Source organism: Papilio machaon, chromosome Z (assembly GCF_912999745.1).
Source record: "Papilio machaon chromosome Z, ilPapMach1.1, whole genome shotgun sequence".
NCBI lineage: Eukaryota > Metazoa > Arthropoda > Insecta > Lepidoptera > Papilionidae > Papilio > Papilio machaon.
In genome coordinates this window covers 7,406,828-7,420,497 of record NC_060016.1, presented here as the reverse complement: position 1 = coordinate 7,420,497, position 13,670 = coordinate 7,406,828, and the positions used below count along the sequence as shown (strand labels likewise).

At 32.0% G+C, this 13,670-nt stretch overlaps 1 protein-coding gene across 1 annotated transcript in view; it reads right to left on the bottom strand.

Annotated features, from left to right (window-relative positions):
* Window positions 1-6,012: 6,012 nt before the first annotated feature.
* LOC106717045 (gamma-aminobutyric acid receptor subunit beta) overlaps window positions 6,013-13,670 on the bottom strand; it is a 37,450-nt gene continuing 29,792 nt past the window's right edge. The window contains exons 3-11 of the mRNA XM_045685983.1: window positions 11,880-11,947; window positions 9,558-9,784; window positions 9,393-9,475; window positions 8,125-8,262; window positions 7,725-7,862; window positions 7,071-7,355; window positions 6,688-6,863; window positions 6,483-6,614; window positions 6,013-6,178 (exon numbers count right to left, since the gene is read on the bottom strand). Of these exons, the coding sequence (XP_045541939.1) occupies window positions 6,014-6,178; window positions 6,483-6,614; window positions 6,688-6,863; window positions 7,071-7,355; window positions 7,725-7,862; window positions 8,125-8,262; window positions 9,393-9,475; window positions 9,558-9,784; window positions 11,880-11,947 (1,412 nt within the window). The 3' untranslated portion in view covers window position 6,013. The remainder of the gene's footprint in view (window positions 6,179-6,482; window positions 6,615-6,687; window positions 6,864-7,070; window positions 7,356-7,724; window positions 7,863-8,124; window positions 8,263-9,392; window positions 9,476-9,557; window positions 9,785-11,879; window positions 11,948-13,670) is intronic.

Here is a 13,670-nt window from a genome sequence, read left to right as displayed (position 1 = left end):
TGTTTTTTTATTTTTTTATTTAAGATATGTTTTCAATATAATTATAGACCCTATAATTAGAATGTCGGATCCAAAAGATGGATCAATTTATTTAAGAAAAATCGTAGAAAATAATACGTAAAATTGAAAATTTGTTTTAGGTATTGGTAAGTGTTGATTGTGTTTATTTATTTTTTTACAATTAATTTTTACAGATCTGGATTTCATCAGGGTTAAAACATACAAGTATACTGGCCATTTTAGTGACTCGCCGTCCAGAAACGTCCATTAAAATAGAAAACTTACGTTTTCACTTGTGTACTGCATTGTTATGTAAAAGTGAAATCCAAACAAAAACAAAAATAAATTTAATTTATAATTAAAATTTTACTTATTATATTTGTGATGTCATTTATGTGCACTGATGTATATTATAATTATAAACACAGGGGTTTTTCATCAAAATAAATAAAACTTCCTGAAAAATGGCTTTATTTTTCCTTCGAAACTTTACATTTTAATTATCATTCATAAGTATACAGATAAATAACTATAGTGTAGCTGACTGTAATAAAATATAAAACTCATTTACATTTTGATAAACGAACCTATGAATTGAGATATAAAGAGCTAAAGCGAAACAAGAGAAATTGCTTACATAAAATCTTATTAAAGGCGAAGGATATCTTCATGGAAATTTAAAAAATTATATACAGTCTTATATAAAGTAATATTTTATAAATTTAGTACAGTAACTGTAGATTAAATCAAATGCATAAAAAATAAATTAACAGTGGTTCGTTATTTATTATTCAGCGTAACGCATGTTCAAATTTTGAACAGTTTTATTATTTCCTTGATGGATATGTGTGTGCACGTAGATTTAAAGTATCGAAACAATTATACAGTGTACATTGTACAATAATTCTTCATATTTTTTTTGGAAAAACTGAGACAGCAATATTTTTTTGCATTATGTTTCGCAAGTGGAAACTGTGATTGTGAATTACCATTAAAACAGCTGTCGTTTCTTCGTCATTTGAAGTTTTAACAAAGGTGCACAATTGGTGTGCTAATATTTAATTTAAATATTAAAGAGGTGAGTAATATAATAGGATAGAATAATTTAAAAGAAAGCATCCATCACTTTATACTTTGACATCTCGACAATCCCGATATTTGTATATTTTGTTACTTTTCAGAGCATCGTTGTATTGTGCCTATTTATCTATTTCATACTACTATAATAATATGACAGTACCTAAAATGTGTACCAAATACACACTATTCTACATTATTCTAATTATCGATTTTCTTGGTGTTTATCGTAAAATGAGGTAATGATTTCATTTCAATAATAATATATAATATCTTTTAACAATGTTTAACAAACAGCCGTGACACTGTAACACATATATCATTGTAACATAACTTTTAACTTTATGATAAAATTTAAAATAAAACAAAGAGGATAGCGAAGATGATCAATTTAGAAATTGTTTCTTCGTGTACTTTTTAATGACTTTAATAAAAAAATAAATAAGACAAAGTCTGAAATAATAAAATGTATTATTTTGGTCTATCTGTCTCTAGCTTTTACTCTTTGTGATTGTTAGTTTATCTAGAAATCTATACCTTTTCCTACGTTTGTAACAATATTTCCCATTTAATAGTACTATACAATAATTGAGCCATTTATTAGAATAGACTTTGTTTATGAAGAAGTGAAACTCTACAAATGATGCGCAATGTTAGTGTAAAATTATATCAATTATTAAATTTTAATGTGGAAAATATAAATGTAAACTAGTTTAAAGTAAATTAGAATTAATAGTTATTATTAATACATTAATAATAAACATAATAAATGGCGGAATAAATAATTTAATAATGGATGCTCACGATTCCCGGGAGTTTTATCACAATTTTTATTTGTCCATATTACGCGTAACTTTCTTTTTAATAAAAATATACGTAATTATTGCTAAATGCTTTTATGTGTAGATATATAACGATACAAAAACCGATTGTAACTATAAGGCATTATTTAGAATATCTGAAATGGTGTTTATCACTTCTATTGATATCTTAACAATGAGCATATTTTATTCTATGGTTGCTATTTCTATTCCAATCTAAATTGTTTATATTTTTCCTGTTTATAAATGTCGGTTAAATGTATAAAAATTTCATTATGTCATTAACATTGTCTAAACTATTTTATCAGTGTACCAAATTAGAAACAAGTAAATCCTTGAATCTTTTATAATAACCTTATTATTTTATACTCGACATATAATAATAAATCAACAAATACAACATCTATAAAATGAACTACAAACGTTAAAAATTTTAAAAGCATGGTAAATATTCTTGATTAAATATTACTACTAAATATATAATTTTTTAATAATTTCAAATCGTGTATAATTTGGTTTTTTGCAACAGCTATAACTTCATTATTTTAATGGAACTCATAACTATGAATTACTATGACATCACAAGAAAATAATTAAAAAATAATATTACATTTTACTGTAATAATATGATTTATGACGATTTACTGTTAATCATATGTTGTACTATTCCTTACTTTCTATTAAATTGCTATGAATTATTTGTAAATTTCAATATTAAGTCCATGTCCTGAGGAGTGTGATCTAATATTAATAAAAACATGCAATCTTACTTCGACTAATAATAACTTTCTAGCGTTTCTTACAAATCATAAAACTAATATCCATAATATTAAAATTATAATCAAAGAAAAACAATTGAATTAATCCTTAATTTAATTAGATCACTCCTCAGTTCTCGTTATATCCTCTAAGATAAATGGAATTCTAAATTTAACCTTTTAAAAACTATATATAAAATTAGATTATCCGTGAACATTATACCAACTAAGTAGATTTAAGGCATCTCCTCAAAAATGATTTTATTTATATAAGAATTTGTCTTTTTTTATTAACATTAAATGCACAAAATAAGACCACTTTGACCTCACGACTATAGTATTGCATATTATATTTATTTTTTTGTAATTTTCATATTGCTTTTGGAAACTTTGGTGTATACTTAGGCTTTAATTTAATTGGCGAATTTTATCCTAATCACATTGAAAAGCAAATGAGACAAATAATGAAAATTACTTATTATAAATGTTGTAAATACTTTTACATATAAACGGTTAATTAAATACATTCAATATATGATATAATTCAAAATAAGGAACACATTTTTTTTAATTACCCAATAAAAAATACATTAAAACATTATTTTTTGGAATGTGCACATAATATAATAAATGTAAATAAATTTGTTTAATAATTAATTATCTAAAGAGAAATCTTAATCCTATTTGTTTCGCACTTAATTACTAATCACTAAATAATTATTTTAGAATTTCGTTACAGAGACACAAATCAGAGGTTGCGTCTTAATATATCTACTTTGAAATACTACCGGCGATTCTTATTTTAATCTTAATATTAATTTCTTAATAAATAATTTAGAATATATTAATGAATTGCTTTAGTTAAAAATGAGTACACTTAGAATAGAGTGCTAATATCATATCAGGATTACAATAATTTAGTAGATGCATGGTCACTGTAATTCTATGTTTTATTTCTACATTCTTTCGGATTGCATTTTTAAAAGAATTTAAAATATCATAATAAAACGTATCCTTTTTTATGTTTTGTTATTTTATGCAAATTTTGAGATCATATTTGCGAAAGCATTTTATGAATTTATTTAACGAAATTTAAATAAAAGAATGCCTTTATAGATAATTCAACTCAAATTGGTTATTAGTCCCTTCAGCCATTTTATTTGGATTATATATTACAGTATTTGATCGACAAACAGCTAGCGCCATCTGCCAAGATGAGTTGAACTACCTTAACAATATTGTTTAACAATTCATAACTCTGATTTTAACAGTCAATAACGCACAACTTGTAACGTTATTCTCAAAATATGCATCGATATAACGATATAAGTGTTCGTCAGTTCTCTTTCAGTATCTAAATTATATCTAAAATTATACTACAATCTCAAGTTTCGGGTTCTTATTTCGTATTAAGCTTCACTAATTTAAATGTGTATACTTCATTAAATATTTATTGTAAAAATTCTAATATCCAAAACGATATTTCTAGCACTATCTTTGGTGTTCAATGGAATGGCAGTGTATTATTTACTATTTAGTATTGTCCCAACAAATAACTGACTTAAACCTTGATATCATTGTAATTTTACGAAACCCACATTAATAAAGAACTGTCGTAGCTGATGACAGGAGCGCTGCACATCAGATAATGAGGGTAAGTGCTGTTAAAATGGGAAAGAAAATTCCCCCTTCTTATACACATAGAGGTGACTCCACATAACATAAGAATTCATAGAATTAACTTCCCATTCCAACAGCATATGTACAGTTCCAATGCTCAATAGATTGCAAATACTACAAGAGCTTCGTAAATTACACTAGCTAGCAAAACAAGCTAATTCGTCTAGTTTTACTAATATAAGTTAAGCGTTGCATTGGCTACTGTGCTATACTAATCTAATGTAAACAAACGCAATGTTTGAAGATACAAATGCTAATAATTTAGTATACTGTAAATAATTACACTTATACAGTCCATTATAAATGAAATATAGATAGATAATAGATGTTGCTTCTACACATTCTATGTATTTATGTTGATCTTTTCATTCTCTTATTCTAAAGCTAAAAACTAAATTTTCAGTTGTATTTACAAATCTCTCAGTCGGATGATTATATAGAAGTGTTTATGTACTTCTTTCGAATTCAATTCCAGCTATGTTTATATTTCTATCACTTCTTTCATTTGTATCGTGTTTAAAAGGCAACATAGGAGTGATGTATTGAGTGTTTTAACTATACTTTGCGGTATTATTATTATTTAATTTTGTGAAAAATCCTTGTATATTCAGCGTTTTTAAATATACTACTTTATCTACAAAGAATATAGTAAATTGAAATCTACATTTGTTTAAAAAGAGAAATTTTAAAATGAATACATGTAAAATATATTCTTTAAGATTAAAATAAATGATTCGATAAGCAATTGATTTTTTTGATGATTTTCAAAACGTCAATCATGTTGCATGCATAAGTCTAGAATAATAGAATATGTAGCTTTCACCTTATTATGACCATGACAATTAAATTAAAATGTTTCAAGAGATCTATGGAGATGTGTATTTATAAATGCCGATTATAGTTAAAATGTAATAATATTATGAAATTTTAAAATAACGAACATGTCATAATTTTTAAATGAAATATTAAAAGTATTAAAATTAAATCAATTCACATGCATTTATTTTTTAAAAGCATGATTAACAGCTTAATGGAATCGTATCATAGAAAACAATTTTATATCAGGAAGCTTTGAAAAAATGTTACAACAATACGAATAATCTGTTTCTATTTAAAATAAATTCCTAATATTATATTACAATATGAAAAATTGCAAACAATAAACAATCGGCAAACTTTAAGATATGGTGAATAGAAAACTAACTCTAATTATATTCAAGCAGAAACAGTTGAGCATCAGATTTATGTTACATTTTCTTTAGGTTACTTCCACTTACTTTACCACGTAAACTATAATAATTTGAAACTCCGATATTCGATTCAAATTGAAAATGAACATCAAAATAAGGGGTACATATATTTTGCCTTTTTTATCCACACTTTCCTTATTGGAAAAAATAACGGAAAGGGGAAAGGACTGCCTGAAGGTCTTTGGTTTATCATTTCACATGAAATTGGAAAAACTTTTACTTCACGCCAATATTCTATGCAGTAGTTCAGATAAACCAAAGTACGAAAATGTAAATTCAGTCATTAATATTACTGTAATATTATTTGTTAATAATCACTTATGAAAATTTTATAATTAGACCCAATATTAAACTTAAATCGGAAAACTAGTTTCAGATTATTATATTAAGCTGATGGAAAAATAAGTGGATATGTAATATTCCCCCTCTATTTATCCTCTTCCAGAAGAACCAAGTCGTCAGCCACGACGTCTGACACGTGCAGGTAAATGATCCAATACATAAGATTAAAGCAAACAAAACAAACTGGGAACACGATGCGAGAGTATTTGTCGATGTCTGATGGTGTCATTCCCAGAAGTTTGCTTATATCCTGGAAGAAGATAATTAAAAATATTAACACTAATTACAAATACAGCTATCGTCGCAGTCACAACTACATTAATTAAATAATAACGCAACTTACAAATATGTAAATACGCTATCGCTTAACTTGAAAACTTTTAGATAATTATGAATTTGATTAATTAATTAAATAAATAAAATAATGTAAAAGTGATCAATTATAACATTGAAATTTCATAGTAAAATAACATTTGCGTGCGCAGAGCTCATACATGGTTTTCGCTGGCATAAGTTTTTCGCTTACAATTATATTTTTAATTAAGTGTTTTTACCTTGCCAGGGTGAAGAATATGCGGGGGCGGCCCTGGATTGTCCTCTTCGTTAGTTCTGCCTCCGTTGATTGTATTCTCCAATGTACCGCCTTTCGAGTGGACTTTGGGATCGTGGACTTTAAAACGTACCTCCTGAAATATTTTGTCAAATGTTTTGTATGGACTAGATCTAAGTTTTATTATTATACCTTATCAAAATACTTACCGATGGTCGTGCCGTAGGACATCTACTCATTGTACCGATTTTAGACAGCGTATGGGAATCCCCTACCGGTGGACAATCAACGGGTAATTTTTTTTCTGAAGCAATTTTTTGTATTGCAACAAATCTTTGTTTTCTCATTTGTATTCTTTTTGCCATATATCCCACCGTCGCGTATTCTGCAAAGAATGAGAGTCTCGTATAACAGAAGTTCTATAGCAACAAATTACAATTATCCTGATTTACAAAGTAAAAATAGCTATAGATAATTTCGCTTTGCAAAGAAATAATATCTGATTATAATAAGTCGCATTGGCAATTAAATATATAAAATTAGCTTCGCTTTGCGATTTAGTAATATATTTCACTAATTAATATATATTTACCTAATAAACTTGCGAAGACCATGACGAAACATGTTCCCAGATATACATCGATTGACTTGACGTAAGATATTTTCGGCAGAGCGGCGTTAGTCGAGGACATTAGTGTAGTCATTGTCAAAACGGTGGTCACACCTAAAGCTACTCTCGCTGGAGTCGCATTACGATTCAACCAAAATGATACCCAAGATATGATAACTATCAAACCAGATGGAATATAGATTTGAATAAGGTAATAGCCCATTGACCGAACAAATTGTATTTCACAAGCTAATCTTGAGTAATTTCCTGTAAGATATTAACATCGTTAATATATTCATTCGAAACATTAAAAAAAAATAGGGCGTAAAAATCAAACCTCGGAGTACAGAAGAATAGATAGTGGCAACAATTATTTTTTATATAATCTTTTACTTATATTTATGTACCTACGTTACGTAGTACTACAATGTTTAATTTAAAGTAATTGGGGTCTATTAAATAAATTTAAAGTACTTAAATTGATTTTACACACCACTCAGTGTTTAGTGCAAAAGTACAAAAGCAGGATGTGAAAAGAATAGTGACTGTTTCTGTCCAGTGTTTCACGTACTATTAATCTCAACAAGTATTAGTAGTCTCTCGTCGTGGTAATTAAATCCCCCTTAATTACAATACCTGTGGTGAGTGAGATCTCCATTGCTCGCTGTCGATGACCGAGCACCTTGAATTGCGGCAGCGACACCTCATTCGAAACACCCACAGAGTTGGGCCCCTCGTTCCATTTGTATCGGATGTCTCGCATGGTGTAGCCGACTGTGCGCAGCGGACACATAAATAAAATACCCCAGGCCCATTGCAATGGGTTTTTTTTAACTCGAGTCGTCATTCGGTCGGGGTTTGTCTATGTAATCGCGGAGATCGCTGATCGCGCTTTTTTGTGCGATTATTGTATTGTGTTTTAGCGTGTGTGCTAGTGCCGCGGTAACTACCATCTGCACACGGGCTGAGGGAGACGGGGTCGGTGGCGGAGCAATATATGGATTGTGCTAGGACGGCAGGCTATGCGATTCGTTACCTGTGGTGAGAGTTACAACTGTAGCTCGCTGCCGATGACCAAGTACTCGGAACTGTGGTAGTTGCACTTCATTACTCATGCCGACGCTTGATAGCCCGTCTTTCCAATGGTATCGAATATCTCTCATTGTGTACCCGACTCCGGAGACATGCCAAACACACAAAACGCTATCACTTACGCTGAGAAGCACCGCGTATCCCGCGCTCGCGCAGCCGCGGCCCTCGCGATTGTCGCGGGCGAGATAAACGAGCGGAATCGAGGTCCGCCCACTATTGGCCGCGCACCTCGAGTCGGCTCATAGTGGATGATAGAAAAATATAAATCTACGTAGTCTACCTACTGAAATAAGGAAAGTGTAACGCGAAATTAAAATAAAAATTAAATTTTTAAGTCACATTTTACAGAAAAATTATAAATATTTACCTAACGTAAATAGATTGGATAGGAAAGTAGTTACAAACAGTAAATACTACATGCACGTGCTGAATACAATTGATAAATATGCTGTGAGGAGCGAAGCAGCGGTAGTAATGCGGGATGAGAGGATGTGGGTGGGCGCAGGCGGCACGCCAGTGCCAGCTGCAGCGGCCAGGCCTGCGGGCGCCGCCGAACCCCGCCTCCGTCGGCCCGCTCAGCTATCACAGCATCGATGTCTCACAATCCTTTCTTTAGCTTTATGCTCGTGAGGACAAAGGCTTACTATTTTACGAGTCTGCCTTCTGCGGGTGCTGTATGCGAGAAGGAGACGTTCCAACATATGACAACACGAGGGAAACCACAGCACGTGTCGACCAATAAATTGTACGCATGTGCTCACAGGTTATCCCTGAGTAGCATCTGTGATACAAACAAGTGATCACAACACAATATCATTAAGCCTAGTGATAAGTTGCATTGTGATAATAATTAAATCAATGGTTGCTTTAAGTGAGCTCACATAATGTACATTTATCATCATTAAAATATTGTTCTTTATTTTTCTATCATCGTAATATTATTATTAGGTATACATAATAAGACTAGAATTTATATTCATACTGCATGATATATTGTATAAAACAAACTCTTGCACAATAACATAAGACACATAAAGTGGTATTTCTCTAATTAGTTCAAATACCACACAAGTTTCGTAAAATATAATTAGACAAATTATGTATTACAATATAATAAAAATATTTTAATAGTGAACAAAATTTACTTCAATTTACTTTAAAACGTAACGATTAAATTTATTTTTCCTTTGAAATCTATAAGAAGATACTTACAACTCTCGATTTCTATATGACATAATTGTCTGTCCATTGGAAAGTACTGGAGATTCATGGGACATGAAGCTGTGATTGTTAACCTGAAATATGTCATAATAATATTAATTTCCAATTATAACATGATACCTCGTATGAAAAGCTTCAGTATACTTTTAATTTTACCTTATACTTCTGGTAATAGAACCAGAGTGATGGATACGAATAAATTCATTACTAGTTGTTGCTATGTGAAAGTAAGATTGTTTTTCATTTACAAAGAACGTGTCAGGTACCCAAATATTCTTAATAAATTCAGAGCCAACTGATAAAGTTTCTACTCCAGGTCTTTTCTTGTAAGCCAATCGTGGATCTGTCCAAAATTGTCTGAAGTAGAAATCCAAGGTGAAGTCCTGGGAAAGAAATTAATACTTTAAAGTTTGGTTTTTTATCTTTTTAAACTTGTTATTTTTTAATTACGTTAAAGCTCCTTCGACTATTCAAATCAGAAGTTTTCTTTTATCATAAGAAATTCAATGGTTACTTGTAATTTAGATAGTAAAAACTGTTAACTATAAAAATACATGACGTCAAAATCTAATATCGGCATGCTTCGCTTTTTATCACATCTTTTAAGTACGTTAAATTTGGTTTTAACGATATCTCGTATAATAAATCCTAAGAAGAAATGTTTAGGATCTCGAGAATTTTTTTTTTCGTTTACTATAGACACGATACGTTTACGATATAAAACACAGTACTACATTCAATAGATAATTTAAACAGTAAGCGTGAAGTAGTTAAAAATGTGCATAGTGTGTTGTATGGCGATCTAATAAACACATGTGAATTCTATTAATGATCGGGAAGTTATGTGCTTCGGTGATAGGTTAGGATAATGTGAGCGGGCGACAGTACAGGTGGGCACCCACGGCTCGACTCAAAAGGCAGACCTCACCTACATGAAGCGGTAAGCGGTTACCTATATTGCTTGCCCGAACAATGTTTGGATCAGGTTTGTGGATTATGATTGCGACCCGATCGCAATTTTGCGACTTGCGAATTCAACAATTATTATCCTCATGGGTTATGGGTCACGTCTCATTGTGACCTTCCCAACCTCGATTTGGTTTCCACTTCGGGGTCCTTCACCCAAACGTCTAGTAGCTCACACAGAACCCACTTTGGAAAACCGGATTTTTTTATCTTGCCAGGAAATTCAACGGATTATAACTTTATCAGTGTTAACTGCACTGATTATAAACCAGGGCTTAACTCATCTATATTTAGGTATAAGTACCGACTTCGGACCCAGGGGATCTCTCTTCAACGTGGATTCACTAACTCTATAGAAGGACCCCCGACGGGTCTGAAACTGTGGCGGTATTGAGACCAAAATATATGTGAATAAAACCCTTATCTATAATAGTGTAGTAGAATGTCTCACAAAAGTTTTAAGTAAAACTAATATCGATTTGTTATAGCAGAAACCGGTTTTCCAAGTTACTGGAGAGAATAAAAATTTGGCAATGTTAATAGGTACACAAATACGAACAAACACAACAAACTACAAATGATTCACAATAAAAAGAACAGTCGTCGCAAATCCATAGATTGATATATGTATTCACTGTTCATAGGTATTTTGTTCGTTATTACTTGTACTTATTTATTTAAATAAAAACAGTTATAGACTTTTTTACGGAATATTAAAACCTGAATGAAATCGTCTTGGGAAGCAATAAGACCCCGTGGCCTACATCCTAACTATTTATCTTTGGACTTACGAGAACTGCTAAACACACAATAAATTGTAAGATTTAACTTATTGCAATTCTTATTATGAACTAAAAAAAATCTCAGACGAACTAAAGACATTGAGTGAATAAACTAAAAGTCATAATAAGAAGGCAATTGGGCGGACGACAATAGGGCGTTTTGCTCCAGCAAACGCGGACATGCTCGCAGCCTCGTGTCTGGGGCTGCTCGGTCGCGGCGGCGCCGGCAGCGGCGGCAAGCGGCGGACACCGCAGCGACCGAGACAAGCGTGAGCTGACAGTGGCGAGTACCATGAGCACTTCGGAGACGGAGCTGATAGAGAGCACATACATGGTGACGCCCACCTCCACTGGCGGACCTGCAATCAAGCCCAATTGTGAGTCGCGCACGCGCCTCGCGCCGTGAAAACCAAACCAGAGGATGGTGACGTTACCCATCCCCGGAGGGCGAGTGAGGGTCATGGGGGCGCAGAGTGCGTGCGGGCCGCGTAACGTTGCGTGGCCGGGATACCGCCGCACAACATCACACTCACACATCCACGCAGATCATGACGATGCGATCATTAAGTACGACTACATAGACGCATCGCATCGAGCCTATTACTAAAATTGCGATCGAACCGTGGACACGGGTGCTACAATGAACGGTAAAATGCTGGTGATTGCACTAAGGGACAAAATCTTGCTATGTATGCGTTGTGTCTTTGATATTGCTTTGAAAATAAGATACCATTTTCACTTCAGACAGAGAGCTGATGGAGAGCACGTACATCGTAACCCCTACTTCCACGGGTGGTCCTGAAAATGATATAACACATACACACAACATGGTGGATGTTATTTTTATATGATGGCTTCTTCACGAAGAACTGCCAGGCTGTTAGGATTTGTTTATTGAAGAATAATAATATAAAAATTTTAGGTTTGTAACGGAGGTCTTCTTAGCGGATGCAGAGGCAGAGGCGGAGGAGGGAGGGAATATTAAATCGTCATTTATTAAACAAATTTTCGTTCTTACTCTTTGGCTATCTTAACTTGTTTAAATAAAATTCGATGGTTATATGCATGGCAAATTTAGCACAAGTTTAGGCGTCGGTACATAGTAGACTATATTGTATAAAACTTACTACTAATTAAAATTAAGAAAAGGTAAGTTATATATTATATATTATATATGTATAAGTTATATATGTTAGTTACTATTATACCAACAGCTATTGGCCTTCTCAGATTCCAATTTTGTGGAGGTTCTTAAAATATAACCACTAAATAATTTTTCACTTTGGTACTGAACTTGATGTCGCTGATAAGTGCGAACGATTACAGCAAAAACTTTAAGGTCTAAGGCTCTTTGATTAGTGGAAGACGACTTTCTGTATTGTAATGATTTATTACCCGAGTGTCGGCTCCTCTCGCGTTGTAAGTCAACGTAAATGAACCTCCGTTACAACTACGAATAAAAAATACACAGTAGGATGCGGATGCGGAGGTAGTTATGATTCCCTGCGGAGGTTTTGCACTTGCGGAGGTGGAGGCGAGCTTCCGTTACAACCCCAGAAAATATGTTTTAAAACATTTAGACTGTTTAGATATAACTATTAAATATAAAATTAAAGCAATTTCACTCCATCTTCGTCTTTAGAACACGGAGCAACGTAAATTAATGGCGGCAAGTTACGACTTCATCCTCTTTATGGCTTTTATTTAATATTAAAAGCGAGATGAGATCAAAAAGGTACAATAGTTATTACTTGTATAACTTTATTAAATTATTAAATTTTACTCAACATGTATCTATTCTGTATCAAAACGTAAGAAATAAAACAATACAAAGCTGACAAAAATAATATAGAGTCTGCTGACTCAATATTACAAAATATAGCTCCCCTGTTCTTTACCATCTATCTTTTATCTCTTTTATGTAACGGAATGTGCCCGTAAGTGACGAGTTTTTACAATATAATTCTTGATTGCAGTCTAGTAATCGAATCTTCTATGGCCTCGTAAGAAGTTTCCTTTCCACATGCAAACTTATCAAGAACATTATAAATATCTAATTATGTTATGTAGGTATATATTTGTTTTCGCGTCTGTATAATAGTAATAAATAACGTTTTTGTTAATTACAATAGTGTAATAACATTGCCTATCATTTTGTAGAATCGTATTTAAAATTCTAGGCGTTAGTAGTTATGTAATTTGGTTCGTTCTTATCGCGAGCGCTGAAGTTCAACGTAGTTTTAAGTAATAATGAGTGAAATAACTTATTTTACCTCGGGCTTCCCCATTTAACTCGGGTTCCTTTCAGTCTTTTTAACTTTGCACCTCGATGAAAGATCGTATGACGCCTCTAAAGAATCTTATTGCAAAGGCATGAAATATTTAAAATGCTTTATTAGAATGTTTTACGTGAAATAACTAAAAAAATATTTTCTCCCATAAAATATTTTTGTATTGATTTAATATTTTGATTCGATTTTAAACATCTCAGTTATTTGGAAAACTCATGTTTAGGTAAAAT